At 44.5% G+C, this 16,776-nt stretch overlaps 2 protein-coding genes across 3 annotated transcripts; both read right to left on the bottom strand.

Annotated features, from left to right (window-relative positions):
• Positions 1 to 225: 225 nt before the first annotated feature.
• Positions 226 to 5,455, bottom strand: LOC112883937 (serine/threonine-protein kinase Nek2). Of its 2 annotated transcripts, XM_025949209.1 has the most exons (16): positions 5,120 to 5,455; positions 4,423 to 4,483; positions 4,241 to 4,337; positions 4,083 to 4,149; positions 3,765 to 3,830; positions 3,615 to 3,661; positions 3,494 to 3,539; positions 3,320 to 3,400; positions 3,173 to 3,215; positions 3,031 to 3,080; positions 2,871 to 2,952; positions 2,736 to 2,785; positions 2,324 to 2,397; positions 2,179 to 2,230; positions 1,619 to 2,074; positions 226 to 1,254 (listed from the first exon to the last, which is right to left on the bottom strand). In XM_025949209.1, the coding sequence occupies exons 3-16, from the start codon at positions 4,324 to 4,326 to the stop codon at positions 673 to 675; spliced, it is 1,782 nt and encodes a 593-aa protein (XP_025804994.1). In that variant the 5' UTR covers positions 4,327 to 4,337; positions 4,423 to 4,483; positions 5,120 to 5,455; the 3' UTR covers positions 226 to 672. The 2 variants fall into 2 exon arrangements, with proteins under 2 accessions (XP_025804994.1, XP_025804993.1); XM_025949208.1 differs by lacking the exon at positions 4,423 to 4,483 and having other exon boundaries at positions 4,241 to 4,374.
• A 5,661-nt stretch (positions 5,456 to 11,116) lies between these two features.
• Positions 11,117 to 15,775, bottom strand: LOC112888167 (stress-induced-phosphoprotein 1). Its single transcript, XM_025954529.1, has 8 exons — positions 15,512 to 15,775; positions 14,157 to 14,250; positions 14,024 to 14,074; positions 13,279 to 13,452; positions 12,752 to 12,931; positions 12,435 to 12,554; positions 12,098 to 12,231; positions 11,117 to 11,450 (listed from the first exon to the last, which is right to left on the bottom strand). Exons 1-8 carry the CDS (start codon positions 15,658 to 15,660, stop codon positions 11,372 to 11,374), a joined length of 981 nt encoding a protein of 326 aa, XP_025810314.1. The 5' UTR covers positions 15,661 to 15,775; the 3' UTR covers positions 11,117 to 11,371.
• Positions 15,776 to 16,776: the final 1,001 nt, after the last annotated feature.

Raw genomic sequence — 16,776 nt, 5'->3', positions numbered from 1 at the left:
CCGGCGTGTACAACCCCAACGTGTGTCCCCTGCGCCCGGTCACATGGCCGCTGCCGTCTGGTATGGTAGTGGCTAGCTGTGGCCGACTGCGAGAGATCACACGACAAGGCTTTTTTTAAATAAAAAAAAAGAAACTGAGTCCAGCTGCACGCCAAGGATACATACAGAAGGCTAGGTACATGGCATGTGAAAATGTGATGTAGTCATCCATGTATGCAAAGCACATTGGTCAGAAATTCAGAGTGATACATAGACCTCTCTTACAGTTGGAATTAGATTAGTCAGAGGAAGCTGGGATCAGGGGATCCCAGCATAGGATTCTTCAGCCTCTGTTCAAGATGGAGACCCAACCAACCTACTGCCAACTGGATCTCCAGCCCTTCAATTTAGTACTACATTATTGCTGAGTTACACATGATTTGGTTACAAGGTTCAAGATCTTTGCCAGATCCTGGGTTCAGCATGCGGTTCTGCAACTACTACTGATTGCTGAGCTTACCTACAATGCAAGCTGGAAACCGGCTAGAGGATGGAGACTTGAGTTAGGGCAACACTGAGCTGGTGTTGCCTTCCAGCAGCTAAGCTTGGATCCTAACATAGCTTAAACTACCTGAGCTACATTGTGCATTACAAAACTGGCAACTATATGTCCATACCGGACCAAGGAAGAGGCTATGACGCCGTCTCCTTGAAGCTCTTAGTGAGCCAGATGGCAGTCTCCCTAGGGGACGCCTTCTCAGGGCCGAACGGCTTCAGCAGGATGTTCAGCTCCTCGTACCGCTCCTGCTGCAGCAGCTGAGCGCTGAACTCCAGCAGCCCCTCCAGGGCCTCCGCACGCTGCTGGTATGAGGAGGTGTCGAACCGCTGCAGCCTCGAGTCGTTGGACCCTCTGCTTGACGCAGCAGTAGCGTTGCGCCCCGACGAGTCGCTCCCATTGTCCCCGTCACCGGTGTGCAGCACCTGGACCGTGTACTTGTCCTTGGTGATCGACCGGTTGATGGAGGGAGGCGTGGAGCACAAGCCATGGCCAGGAGCTGGAGAGAGCTTGTTGATGGGGGCCAAGGGGTCCTCAGATGAAGCCAGAGGGAATTCTGCAATTCTGTCGATCCGAGGTGCATTGACGGACACATCAGGGGAGTCTAGCCGGTCGAGGATGCGGATGGTGCGGTTGCTAGGCGTTCCATATGTTGGCAGCGGGAGGGATGCCCTTCGAGCTGTACGGGCGCTTTTACTTCGAGGTGTTCTTGAGGACAGCTGTACAGGGGGGACATAAGTTCAATGAGTATCAGATATACACTCGTTTCAACATACATAAGCATAAAACAGGTAGCAGCGTCATGAAAATGCAAACCCATGATGAAGCCAAGCATTAGCATAATTTATACTAGGTAAAACAAATGCACAATGATGATTGATGAACCTGTGATACATATCTAACTATGAGGACCACCAAAGTTCAACTGAAAGATAAGCTTATTAAGATTGAGATCAATGCAGTATGAACATGTGCATCTTGTAACCGAGAATCAATGCAGATTTTAAACAAATAGAGAGCACATGTTTGTCAGTATTAAGAAAGGCACAAAGAACATAGAACAAGCTTTATTTGTGAAAATACCTCGCTGTGGTTTGTTCTGGTATAAGATGTTTTTGGAGGGTCCAGCCGATTCCTAGTTGTCAATGTCTTGGCTGGAGTACTCTTGGGAGTCCTTAGAATGCCTGATGTCTTTGTTATAATGGCTTTACTGGTAACCTCGTCATCAACTTGACTGCTGTCGATGGAGAACTCCTTGACACTTTGTGTAGTTGTATATTCTTTGATGCTCCGAGTAGAGCTAACAGAATTCCGCTCAGGAGATGGTTTGCAGAATGTTACAGTCCTCTCATTTCCCAACGAGTTTCTTCTTGCCACCCTTCTTCGCACAGAATCAGTTATATCGCTAGGAAATGTCTTCTTCTTAACTTTATCTGTCAGAGATTGGTAGATTGGAGACATGTTGCGAGAAGGACTAGACTTCAACTGGACTTGAAGCACATAAGGCTGAAGATGAGGATGCTTTAGCAGTTCTGCAGCCTGTATAGGCAAGTTACACAAAATCTTTCTATTAGGGTAAACACAGTTACATCAGCATAGATATTTCATCCGTAAAAAGAAAAAAGAAGGCACTAAGGAATTACACTTGGTCTGTACTCTGGACTTTTCCGTAGCATGCTCTTGATAAGTCCCCTACTGCATGAAGTAAAATTTTTCAGAAACATGCTCCCTTCAGGTAAGACAATGGACACATAAATAAAAGAGAATATAATTCAATGACAAACTTACAAGGCACCAGAATATCTTGTGGGCAATGGTGAAACTATCGACTTTGTGATCTTGTTAATCAGAGCTTGCATGTCCTGCCAAGGATGAATGAGATCATAAATTTCAGAGTTGCATGATTATCAGGACAGAAATAGTAATCCAATTATTTGTACTCACAAATATTTAAATTGACAAGGTTTCAGCATATAAGCGATGCAGCGGGTGTCTAGCAATATGTTTATAAGAACTCCTAATTTACCAGTGTAAATGACATACACATCCGAAACAGGGCAGATAATCATCCAGCCTCATATGCATATGGAGTGTTAATTAATAAAAAGTATGAAGCTTTTAGCGTAACCATCAAATTGCACCAACATATAAACTAATTACATAGATATCTCTCAGAAAAAAAAATGAGCCAAGGACTTACAAAAGCTTTAAATGCAGGCCTGAGAGCAGTCATTTCATATATGCAACATCCTGCCAAAAAGCAATTTGAGTATTAAATCGCAAGTCTGCTATCTAGATGTAGATTCATGATTTGTGACACTGAAGTGATACACACCTAGGGACCATATATCGGATTTGGTACCATATGGTATATCAGCAAGAAGTTCTGGACACATATAACTTGGTGTTCCTACCACCTTTGTAGGAGCAACACAGTAATAAGCAACATCATCAAATACATGCAAGAAAACTAAAAAAGTTTCAAGTAAACTTACAGACGAGGCAAGGTCATCAGAAGTCAATATTTTTGCAAGCCCAAAGTCGCCTGCATTTATATAGATTTAGAAGTGAATCATCACCAGGATTGCTAAACTCATACATAAAGTATTGTACTTTTCATAAGATCAAGTCACTTACCAAGGCGTATACTTTGATCTCTGGCAATAAATATATTGGAGCACTGAAACAAATTGAGAAGTCTCAGTTTGTGTTAATCACACCCCCTAAGAAAAATATCAAAAAAAAAGTATCATTACATAATGCGAATCAAGCACTGCTACTGACCTTCACATCACGATGAAGAATGTGATTTGCGTGCAAATAATCAAGAGCCATGAGAAGCTGCACAAGCCACTTGCAGATTTTCTGGAAAATGAACAGGCAGTTGAGGGTCAATTTTCTGGTTGCAACAGAAAAACCACAAAATGTCGACAATAAAAGCAAGGTCAAGAATTGCACCTCCTCAGAAAAATGGTTACCATTGGCTCTTTTGATAGCATCAGCCCTGGACCAATAAGGATTGTGTTAGCTCTGTGAACAAACTATTTGAAAAGATATTTAACCTCCAAGAAATACGTACATGTCTCCTCCCTCACAGTAACCTATAACAATGCAAACGTAGCAACCCTGAAATGAAGAAAAAATGAATGAGATGCATAACAACAAAAGATTTTCACCAAACCAAGCAATATGCTACCATTTAATAACTTTGTTTTGACCCTCTGCCTACCTTTTCCACCCATGAATCTTTGTACTCCACGATAAATGGATTCCTGACTGTTGCAATAAGCTGCATCTGCAAGAACATTTCCACACAACTCATATCAGATCAGTTCATGACTTGCCAAAATAAACATGACATCATCATGATGAAGGCATGAACACAGTAATTTATCCAGCAACAAACAATTGGAGACAAATAATTATTCTGTACCAAGGATAATGACATCAAAAGTCAAGTGGTGAAAAAAAGGCATCCCATTCCTTGAAATCCTGCCTATGAACCAAATGATCAAAAGATAGCACGGATTAAGTAGAAGAATCTAACCTCCTGATGGGCAGACCTGCGAGTTCGGTCCGTTTGTCGCGCAAGTCGTATCTTCTTGAGCACATACCTACAAGATAGACTTTGCACGGTAAAATTACTGAACAAAAAACAGCTTGGCCCATATATGAAAAAAAAAAAGAAGAGCAAGTCAGGCTCACTTCTTCTTCTCCACCCTGTGCCTCACCAACAGTGCAGAACCAAATGCTCCTTTTCCAATCTGCTCCAATACCTCATACTGATCCATCCTTCGGTAGTCTGCAGCTCACTCAAAGTAAGCTTATGTCCTACAGTCCTAGAGAAGAATAAACAGTTTGTTGAGAATTGGTGGAGGAGAACTAACAAGTGCATTCAAGTACTCCCCATAAGTCCAATGTCAGCACATGCCTAGCTCAAGATATACTCTAGAGGACATAAGCAACACCTTTCATTAAACCTTGATTCCAGTACAATTTCAGTTAAAACTATTCTGAGGGAAAATAAAATGCAAAAGGAGTGGATTCGAAAACGTGAGGCCACATGAAAGAAAATGCAAGAAAGGACAAGTTGCCTGAAATTACGGACGCGAAAGCGCTCGGTGACAAAACTTGCCGACAACCCCAAAAACTGTTTCTGAAAACAAAAGGGGTAGAAAAAGAATGAGCTGTGAGCCGAAATGTCGGCCTCAGGAGCGCATCATGATTGAAGGGAAGGGGAGAAAATCGGCCCCGTCTCATACCAACTTAAATCGAAAGATTCTAACAATCGACTGACTGAATCCGAAATGCAAGCTCCAATAACGCATCAAAAATGTTCAGGGAGAGTGAAATGTAATCCCCGAATCCAAGCAACCAAAATCCAATCTTTTTTGGGGGGTCCAGGAGTACAATCACCAACTCCAACAACACACTGGAACCACTTGGGCAACATTGCACGGAGCACAGGAAGATATCAAACTATTCCAACTGATCGAGGAGCAAAAAAAATTCAAAAGAAAAGGAAAGTCATAGCCAAGCTCTGAAACCTGAACCACGAGCTCCAGTCCACAAGCAAGAACTCACCTTAACCACCGGAGAGATCTTGAACCAGGCGCTCCCTGTTCCTAAACTCAGAGGGAGCAGGCTCCGGCGGGCGACGGTGTCACGCGACCAGATCTCGCCGCATTTGATCCTATACGGCGGCGTCGGCGGCGGCGGGAAGCGCGTGGGGGAGATGAGAGAAAGATGGGGGTTTTGGATGGGTTCAAACTCGCCGGGAGCTCCCTTTCCAATCCAATCCCGCCCTATATAGCCCAAAGGCAATGGGGGCGATTCGCGAAGGAGAGGAGGGAGAAGCCTCCCGAGGAGAGAGAGAGAGAGAGAGAGAGAGAGAGGCTAGAGAGGGAGGGAGGGAGAGGCGACGCCGTGATGGCTGACTGAAGAAGACTGATGAGTGAGGAGAGAGAGAAGGGAGGAGGGAGAGAGGGGTTATGTGGGGCCCACATGGTGTGGTCAAATTGGTCCTTTTTTCTTTTTTCTTTGGATTTGCATCTGCTTGATGTGAGAACAAAAAGAAGGTCATTGGTGTGTGAATATACTAACGAGATAATGTGCTCTCTACAAAGAAGCATGATTGTATTGCTAATCATATGAGTATGAACTTCAGAGCAGCAGGCTCTAGTTTTAGATGCTAGAGATGGCAAGGTGAAAAGTTAGCCGACCTATCACTACTTGTTTGAAGTATAGAAAGTTCATTAGCAGCCTGACAGTATTTTTCTTACCAGCTAGTGTGATTGTGACACTAGTAGCAAACATAAGTCCAGTTAGGATCACTGTTGGTTAAACATCTATAGTTTTAACCTTAAATATCTAAAAATACCATACAGCTGGGCGACACAAAACTTCTGTTACCAAATTCATCAGGAAAAAAAAAGACTTTCAATAAATATAATAACCCCCTCTCTTCAGGCTAATACATGTTTATAGGCTTTGTTTGTTGAGGCGACATATCAGAGACCATATCGATGTCTTAATAAACGTAGATTTGTGACAAGAGGGACTATACACTAGTTAATCTTTTTTGTAGAAACTAATACAAAGCCTACTTTAAAAACGGAGCTTTAGCCAAAGGTTCCCTGCTAATTAGTGACAGCAGTACGCTGGCACGCTATGTATCTCTGTAGTTTGAAATCTCCAACCAAAAGGCAGCACACACCCCATTCATCCAGTTCCACTAGCATTGAGTTTACATATAAAATTAACATGTATATATTATTTAAATGCATGATAAGCCAAAATACTAACCTCTATTTTTTTATACTAGCTAGTAGCTAGGGTGCATAGGACAGGGCTCATGCTATAGGAAAGCCCTATCTGATTTTCCCGTGCAATCACCAAAACCACAAGTTCAATTATTTTATCACATGACATCCACCAAATCACAATTGCACTATATTATAGTGGTCTACACTACTGTGTACAGTCATCTGGAACAAAAAAAAAAAGCATGCACACACACACACACACACACACAAAGGGCCACTCACTGGATGTAGCCTTTCTTTGGCACCTTGTGACATGACTTTCCACTAAAAAATAGGTAGAAAGAGCACAAGATAGAGAGGATCAGATCAGTGGCAAATGGCAAATGCAAATCAAGCTGCACGCACTGTATCCCTTTCTTCCTTTTGAAAACTGAATATTTGTAGTTTCTCGACCGGTTATTTTCTTGGCAACTGACCTGTACTGGCTTACAGGAAGGGGTGCGTGGTTAAGTCGCTGTCTCCCTGGGAAATTGCCCTGCTGAAAGGAGATCGTCCTGGAAAATGACCCGGTGTTTAACCAGGAACATGCTAACCTCCAGCGCTTGATGCGTCATCTTCATACGAAAGCGCAGGTTCAGAAAAAGAGGCTTTCGCACGCACCGAATTGTGATGCACAAAGTTAGCGAAGCACTAGCTTATTACCCCATGCGCTCTAGCTGTTATATTTGAATATATTTTTTTTGTGAAGCTAACTGCATGCAGAAGAGCTAATAACATACCACATTTTTTCTCTAATAATAGACTGAAATTATCTCTGTTTGTTGGTCTGAATAAATTATCTATCAATAAAAAATACTGATAAAATCCGACAGGGACCGGATAAGATATTAGGTTGTCTATCGTTGCTGATAGATAATTTATCAGATAAAATCCGACATGATTTACTATATGTAAAAAAGGCAAATCTTTCGGTAAAAATGGAGCTAATAATATACCACCTTTTTTCTTTACTGTTTTTGCGATTAAATAAATAAAAAGGTAAGAACGAAATTGATATGGGAATTGCCTCTATCCATGACTGAAATACTGAATTATTTCTGTCTTTCGATCTTTTACACTCTGAACATTTCTTGGCTATCTACTATTGCATATTGATCTTTTACACGGGCGGCGGCGTAAATTAAGTTAAAATTAAAGGGTTAATATGATCTACTGAATGTAAAAAAAGGCAAAACGAGGTGGTACGTATGATATCGACAGTGGGGTGAATGCATTGCATGGCGTGTACGTGCATGATACGAACCGAAATCCGACAGGGACCGGCGGCGCGGTGGCCTCAGCTACACATGGAGCCGCAGCGGAATCCAATGCGCAGACGCCCATTATTAATAATAAAACAAAACTGGATGCGTCTCATGATACCAAAAGATGCATCGATGCATTCATCCTGAGAAAGCGACCCCCATGCCATGCATGCTTGCTGCTCTTCGTCTTGCGTTCTGTTCTGCTTGTTCGTTGGATCCAATCCAAGCTTCTTCGCAGCTCGCAATAGGTTTAACTGTTCCTGCACCTTGCATCTGCACCCTTGCTGTAATAAACATACGTGTATTTCGCCATAGCCAGATCAGCATTTTTCTTCTATAAGAAAAGGCGTTAGAACAATCCATACACTCCATCTGTGCGCCGGATAACGATATGGCTGTGCTGTCACACCAGCAACAGAAAGGCCCCTCCGAGCAAAGCCTCAAGCACACAGGGATGCATTCGCAAATACGGCCTTCGATTCATCTACCCTTCCTACTTCATCTTTTTTACCCGTCCCCTTTGCCCGCGCGTGTTCACGGAAGCCGAGTAAAAAAAAGGAGACGGTGATTGAAGAGAAGAAGGTCCCGTCGAGGTCCATGGCAGCCGATTCCGTAGCTTCTCAAGCCTTTGACTGACTGGCTGAAAGCTGAATGCATCATGCATCGTGGCTCTTTCTTGCACTTGCCTTTTGCCCCGGCTTTGTTCGACAAAGGGGATAATTGGTGACGACCGGCAGGGATTTACCGTACCACCAAATGTCCCTGGACGGTGGCGCTTTTGGGTCCCACAACAAACGGTGGCCAGCAGCCACGCTGCTGCTGAGGAGGAGAACACAGCAATCATCATGTGTTAGCAACTTCTAAATTTTCTTTTCTTTTCTTTTCTTTCTCTAGAGGAAGCAAACTTAATAAGTTATTAGTAGCATGCGTCTTTGTTATATGTGGGCGATATTAGGGACACGTGGGAATTCAGTTCAATTCAAGGGCCGCTTCTGTGTGAGCTTGGAGCCAAATGGACTCTGACACGTTGGGTCGTGTCCAACTCTCCAGCAGATCAACACTCTTTGTGAGCTAGAATACGCTCACGGTTTTTATTGTGCAAGGTTTATTTCGTTTCATTAGAATAAACCTTTGGTAAAAGATGCTCTTACAACATATAATTTTATAATACAAATTGATGCCATTAGACTTGCATTCGGAAAAAAATTCTTTTTTAAGCATCTCCAGCAACAACCCTCGAATCAGAGACCCTCTACTTCTTGAGTAAGGGCTTCCTCTACCTTTTTAGGCTAGTTTTTTAACCTCAACTCAGCATGGGCCTCTAAATCTCACCCCTAGATTAAAGGTAGGACCTATTTTTCAGTGGATAGGGGGTTTCCAGGAACAGATGGTGGAGAAAAAGATCTGGAGGCCTCTCCAAAATAGGAGCTTTAGCAGAGATTCTGCTGGAGTGTGATTTTTTTATTCCACCCTCCAAATTTAAGATGAAAGTTTATTTAGAGAATTCGCTGGAGTTGTTTTGATGCTATAGTTTTATATTACACAAACGAAAAAAATTAATAAAGTAATTGTTGGTCAAAACCTGATCGTAGCGAAATGAACTGCATCTTCTACCAAAGAGCCTCTTAGTTTGGTGGAGGGAGTGACCGTTAATTTTCTGTGTGATATTTCTTTTTCTTTTTTTTGGTTTGGGCTGCATGCCGTCGGCCGTGCCGTGGAACGGAAGGTCAAACGCATGCGGCGACGCTAATCCGGGTCTCGTGCGTGCATCATATCATGCTGCTGCCGTGCCGGCCCGTACTCGGCGGGCGGTGGGCGGTGCACGCCGGCCGCCGGTTGGCGTGGGTTTGCGAAACCGCTGCCAGCAAGGCCACTCGATCCGTGCAAACAAGCGCGTGCACTACGCATGCAGTGCAAGGAACAGCTAGCTAGCGTGGAAAAGGCAAAATGAGATTTTCCAACAGCTAGCGGAAGAACGTGAGATGGAGGCGGCCGCCGGCGTTCAAGCGACGCTGGCCGTCGTCGGCCGATGCGTGCTCCCGGCGGCGGCGGCGACGCGCGCAGCGAGAGGTCGGAGGTGGAGTGTGAACGAGGACCGGCGAGCTGAGAGCGGCAGAGAGCAAGCGTCCAGCGTGCAGTGACGTGTCAGTTTACTGTCGTGGCCTCCATCAATACTCCACCACCCCCCCCCCCCCCCTCCTCCCTGACGGTTTTGTGACGGTGACGATGATTAAATCGCCACGACGACAATGGTAAGCTAGCTCGTCAACGTCGCCGCCGGCCGGCATCGGTGCTAGCCGTGCGCTTGTCAGCCTGCGCCCGCTTACAAGGAGAGGAAGGAGGGGCAAGCAAGAGAGCCTGCTGCTGCTCCTGCAGATGCAGTGGCAACGGCACAAGCGAGCCGTCTCCGCCATTACTGCGGCGAAAGCTCCCCGGCCGCGCCCCTCGCCGCCGGGGCAGGCAGCCGCATCGATCGATCGCACCCGCAGCAGATGCCGCTGTAAATACCGCCAGCCACGCGCCATTAATGCAATCCACACCATCTGCTACTGTCTACTGGCATGGCAAGGCATGGATAGGTGGCCGGCCGCTCACGTGCTCCCCCGCTGCCGGCGCCGGCCTCGCCGGAAAGAGACGACGGCGACAACCGCGCACCGGCGCTGCGCCGTGCGGTGACGGGCGGAGCAGCCGAACCGATGGAGACGTGAGGCCGGCCCTGCCTCCGCCTCTGCCTGCTTCTTCTAGAATCTCCAGATCCTAGGATGCGTGTGCATCACGGGCCTAGCCGCCTAGGATCGTAGAGTGGTCGTGGACCGAGGGTCACTGCACCGACCGACCGATGAGCAAGCTATGGCGCCGTACGCGGAAGTGACCGCGATACCTGCCTGCATCACGGACTCGACACTGTTCACGACCCCAATCCGCCTAGGTATGTAGCTGTTCCTCCCGCTTTCCATCAACTCCTCGTCGTCCGCCTGATGCAGATGCATCGGCTTGCCACTTCACCAGGGCATCCATCCACCACCAGCAAAGCAGCAACCAATCTCTCTCTCTCTCTCTCTCTCTCTCTCTCTCTCTCTCTCTCTCTCTCTCTCTCTCTCTCTCTCTCTCTCTCTCTCTCTCTCTCTCTCTCTCTCTCTCTCTCTCTCTCTCTCTCTCTCTCTCTCTCTCTCTCTCTCTCTCTCTCTCTCTCTCTCTCTCTCTCTCTCTCTCTCTCTCTCTCTCTCTCTCTCTCTCTCTCTCTCTCTCTCTCTCTCTCTCTCTCTCTCTCTCTCTCTCTCTCTCTCTCTCTCTCTCTCTCTCTCTCTCTCTCTCTCTCTCTCTCTCTCTCTCTCTCTCTCTCTCTCTCTCTCTCTCTCTCTCTCTCTCTCTCTCTCTCTCTCTCTCTCTCTCTCTCTCTCTCTCTCTCTCTCTCTCTCTCTCTCTCTCTCTCTCTCTCTCTCTCTCTCTCTCTCTCTCTCTCTCTCTCTCTCTGATGTACAGCACACAACACGTCATCTAAAATGGCCCGATTCAATGAATGGAAATTTTAGAAAAAATTATGAAATTGCACGACCGGAAATACAACAGCGAGAGCCACAGAGCAGCAAAATTTCCGAGTCCCTCGGCAGTCGGCACACACACACAACCCCTGAAGATCGATTCCACTGGTCACAGAGTTTGGCCCCCCCGCTCCTTACCATCCCAGAAACACCCCAATACTCCAGCTGAAAACCGATCCGGGTACCGATCGATCATACGTGCAGCCTTGTCCATTTGCCTCTCCATCAAGCTGCTGCTGCTGCTGCTTCCTTGAATATCCGGGGGAGGACCTCATGGATGCCGATGTCCAAGGTCTCAGGGCTCCTGCACGCGAAATAAAGGGAGGCAGGCACCGTACATCGTCAGTACACCCCACTGTCCTAACCTTGTGACTACCATAAAGAGGCGGGGAGGGAGGGGATTTGATGACTATACTACACTGCCTATCCAACAGGTTAGGAAAGCAGGAAAAGCAAACCGGAACGCATGAGTGGAGGCCGCGTGTATAAACTGTAAAGTACACGGCGGTGCGACGGGTGGCATCTAAGGGTCACACAAAGTGGGGCGTGTCACAGGGTAATGGATAGCGCAAACAGCTGGTACACATCTCAGCAAAGGTGGCGGCAGGTGTGTGTCGTCTCTGTTTTCCAGTTGCGGTTACAGGCACGATTCACCCGTGCTAAGCTACCATCAACAAACGAACTACTGTTTTCATGTTCTCGTGGATGGGGTCGTATGAACATTGCAACAAACTCAACATATGCAGCAGGGCGTAGACAGCTATTACTAATTGTGGTTAGCCTAAACTCAGCCCTCAGCAACATTTTACTCGTTAACATTTAGGCAATGCTGATACGACAATAGACGCCTATTTGGGAGTTCAAACTAACTATAAATTGACTACTACCTCCAAACTGTTGGGTAACGAAAAATGTAGATGCATTAATCTTATCTCAGAAAGAGAGAGTTACCTGCACAACGTTCGACCCTTTTCTTTTGTGCTGGGCACAAACCATATCTTCCTTAGCGCTGGTGATTCAAATTGTACAAAGAACCCATCACTCTGGTCAAGCTTCCATTTCCTGGATCCTTGCCCTTTCCAGACCTGCATATGAATATATAAATAGATCATGTTAGTCTTCCGCTTACACACTGGAACACAGAAGACACAATACAATGTAGAGTATCAATACTGAAAATGCTAATTACCAACTTGTCAAGGAAAAAAACAACTGCCAGTGCCAAGCTAGCAGCAGTTAATTATGAAAACTACCAACATGTAAAAGAGCAGTAGAGGGTGAACTGGACCTGTGGGTAGGAGATGATGCTCTTCGCTGCCACCATACAAGCAGCCTTCGCAGAAGAATCCTCCGCATATTGCCGCAAAAATGTGAAGCATTCGCTGTGAGTTTGGGGTGACTCAAAGGCCTAAGGAAAAAACAAGCATAACGGTTTGTTACAGATGTGGTTATAAATTTGGAGTGGAACTATTAGCAGAAAATTCAAGAAATACGAAAAATATAATCCAACAGAACCTAAGCAAATATCAAGATCATACATGTGCTTGTAAAACGCAAAAGTTTATGTCAAGTTGCAAGACGAAGTATTCTGTAGCAGCATAGTACCTTGTCAATGTTAACCACTGGGGCATATTTTTGAGTATCTGTCTTCTGATCATCGAGAAGAAAATTGACCCTTGGATCAACTTTTCCTGTGTCATGCCAAGCCTTTATTGCTGATTCTATCACATTAACAACAAACGAAAAGATACTCTGCCCTGTTTCTACATCTCCATACTTTGCAGCCTGAAAATAAAATATACGGATATGAACACATAAATGATGAAAGATGCCTTGTCTAAAACAGTCTCTCTTTTTTCTGTCATTTCAGCAACAGGTAACATAAACGAGTTCATGAATATAGTACAAGTTGCATCTCAATACACAGTTGCAGAAAAAAAACAGATTAAGGTTTATCTATATTGACATGACGAAAGAAAAACCAGTAACATATGAAAATTTGGAACACCATGGAACAGCTTGCTGGCAATATCTTGTTGACTTCTTCTCAAGGCAATTTACATGCAGTAGCATTGAGCAAAGAACATTTGGGGGGAATCTTACACTCACAAGTCATTAACAATAAAACTCACCAACTCTGTTTTCAGAGCATCTAAGTTCTTCCCAATATCAACATTGGAACGCATGCTCTCTACATCAAGAGCTCGCTTCTTTTCCCTTGCCAACTGAGAAAGCCTCTTGATTTTTCTTGAGACTTCTGTGTTTTGTGGATTGTGCTGCAAAGCTGTCTGAAAAGCAGATATTGCCTACACCATGGAAAAGATAAACTAAAAATCAGCTAAATATCCATTTCATGGAAAAAGCATCAAAGAACTGGTTGCCATAAATATTGCAGATGATACAAAACTCATGCTGTAACTAAAGAGAGCACAAAGAATCATTTTCAAGCAATATAGCCAGAAATTCCAGAACTACATTTGGGAAGAGGAAAATAGCAGCAAAGAAGGAAGGCAGCAGTTCAGTCAAAACAAAAGGCCAAATTAGGCATGGACAGAAGTGAATGTATTGGTCAGATACAAGAACAAGTTTTTTTTGTACAATGTAAACGAGTAAATCTAACCGAGGCAATTTTAAATTTTCTTTATTATTTGAGTACTTCAGTTCATCCAATTATTGTTTTCGTTACAAGAAACATCACTGAACCATCTGAGCTCCATTTGCTGAACTTTACAACTAATAAATGCAATCAATACGCGAACTATTCAAACTTTATTTCTGGATTTGCTAGGGCATGGAAGACTTAGTAAAGAAAAAAAAGAGATTGCATCGTCTCCCCTTATCGAGTGAAACTAACAAGGGGTTTCCTTTTAGTCTCACCTCTTCATAGCGCTCCATGGCCTCCAAGACACAACCTTTCCTGAAATAACCCTATATTACAAAAGAGGACAGACTAAATCAGACAGTCAAGTAAAGAAAATGTAAATTAGAGGGCACTCTGACATCAATGTACCTTTTCCCACTCTGGCTTCAGCTTGACTGTTGTCTCAGCATCAGCAAGTGCTTTACTAAGCTTAACCAGCTGCAGAAAGGCGGCAGCTCGGTTGCTGAAAGGAATTAAAATGAAAAACATAAATTAGAACTCTTGAAGAGCTTGTACAGCACAAAAAAGAAGTACGGCATAGATACTTTTTCAAAAAATTTGTTGCTAGCTGTAGTCAGCTACAAGAAAGAAATTCAAATTCGCAACTTTTTTGGCACCTCCTGAAATAAAACATATGGCTGTCTTGTCTAAGCACTTCCTACGGTCCCTGCACATACCATTATCAGGAAGCGTATGGTTCTGCCTCTTACCCAAGGTGCTAATTGCCTACCCCTGTATATGGATTCCTTAACTCACATACATCTCCATTTCAAAAAATGGATGCTGTAACAGGTTTTGGATGTAGAGATAACAGTAGGAAGGGCTCTTTCCATGCTTATTCAGAAAAGTTTCAGGTCAGTTGGCGTTACATTTATAATATCATAAACAAGGAAAGAGTTGGCAGTTTTTATCGCATCTTTAATTTTATGGATGTACAGATATATGTCAGCATACAAAAAGAAAGGACAAATTCATTTTGAACATGATCTGTTTTTCTTTCCTGTTAGGAATGCTAATTTTGTCTACACCCAAAAGTAAAGCTTCTCGAATCAGCTACTTAGCAATCACGTGCGACGAATGGAACTTATCCGTATAGGAACGACAGAAGTCAAAAGGGCATCCCAGAAACTGGCTCATTCGGTCCTGCGGTTTCATGATCAGATGTTTCCGTTGCAGTATTGCAGGCGCTCGCAGGATGCCCTCAGCAAGTAACACCACAGCATCAGATTCATGATGTTATGTCACAAGAATATGACTAAATTCAGAATCTTACTCCCAGAACCTAACTTCCGATACATTCTAACATCATTCAAAGGAAAGGGCGTAGCCAAGTAAGTTGAGCAGCTTAATTTGCATTTACAACAGCCTGAAACAAGCCTAAAAATCATCCCCTGAATCGCCACAGATCAACCACAAACACGCAATCTCATAATCCTGAATGGCCGACACGGTCCTACACTCTCACTGCTCAAGTATGCAACCCTCGATCCAAACCCAGGAACGAGACCCGATCAGTCACGCCGCAGGGCGAAATCTGTTCGTCGCCCCCACGCGAATCGGACACGCCACACCACACACACCATGAGAGTATGTGACACAGCACCCCGCCACTTCCCCCCAAAACGCAGGACCGAGATCGGCCGCATGTATAGCTTGCGCACCCGCGCGACAGGCAAGGATGAGGAAGCGGTGGAGGATGAAGGGAAGTGGGTGGGGAGCGGAACCTGTAGAGGGTGGCGTTGTCGGGGTCGAGCTTGATGGCCTGCGTGTAGAGCGCGGCGGCCTTGAGGTAGTTCCCCGACTTGAACTGCTCGTTCCCCTGGTCCTTGAGCGCCGCCGACGGCGAAACCCCTTCTCCGCCGCCGCCCGCCATCGCCGCCGCCGCCGCCAATTAGTCCGCGGGTTAGGGTTTAGGGCCCGTGAGCTCGTCTCTCTTCTCTTCTTCTTCTCGCTTTTTTCCTTTTTCTAATTTCCTGACGTATTTCGCAACGTTTTGCTCGGACATGGAAGCACGTGACATGACAGTGTACTGTACGTATGGCTGATGTACATGTACAAGCGTACACTACACCATACTGTATTTACCCTGGAAGCATAGGAGGGCAGTATGGACTTTTTCATGGGTTACGGGCTTACGGCGTGACCGGATGGAAATGGTTGGTAAAATTCAATCACCCGTCTCCAATCATTTTCCATTTATGATATTGTTTCAAGTACTTTATTTAGTAGTTTCTCAATGTAAAAATTACACTTCACTTTAGTTTTTCTTCTAAGTTAAACTTTTCTAACTTAGATCAAATTTATAACAAAATATATCAACACCTACTTTATCCCATTAAATCCACCATAAAATAGAACTTGATACCGTGTTTGTTTCGGTGCAATAGATGTTCTTTCGGTGCAATAGATGTTCTTATATTTTTGCATAAATTTAGTTATTATGGAACGAGTTTGATTTAGAATAAATTTAAAATAAACTATATATAATTTGGTTCAAAGGAAGCAAACCACAAAACTTGTCGCTGCCAACTGAATATCTGACACTCAGCGATATGAAAAAAGTCCTACCGTATCTTTATCATTTGCGTATTTATAATATTATTTCCGATAGTTTGTCATCATCGTCATCCATCAAGGGCTATCCATAGCAAGGGCAAGGCTGCTTTGCACGATGCATTCTTGTGCTGTTATTATCTTTTCTTTTCCCGAAAGGACTCCAACATTCATAAAGAGAGAAGCAGTTTTTTCTTTATAAAGAAAGAGAGAAGCAGTTAGCAGTGCATAGAATGCATAAACCTGAAACCAGGGGTTTCTTTTCTTTTTCTTTTTCTTTTTTGCAAGATCTGAAACCAGCTGGCTGCCTGGCTGTAGGGGCCTGGGCCACAGGCCCACCTAGCAAAGCCAAGGCAGGCCTTTCCGGGTCTATCTAATGTTTCAGAGAGGCTGCTTCCTTGTTTCACACAAGCCCATGGACACGCTTAAATAAAGT

The sequence above is a fragment of the Panicum hallii genome, chromosome 3 (assembly GCF_002211085.1).
Source record: "Panicum hallii strain FIL2 chromosome 3, PHallii_v3.1, whole genome shotgun sequence".
Classification (NCBI taxonomy): domain Eukaryota; kingdom Viridiplantae; phylum Streptophyta; class Magnoliopsida; order Poales; family Poaceae; genus Panicum; species Panicum hallii.
The sequence above is the reverse complement of the archived record's forward strand: the minus strand, read 5'-3'. Positions and strand labels throughout refer to the sequence as shown.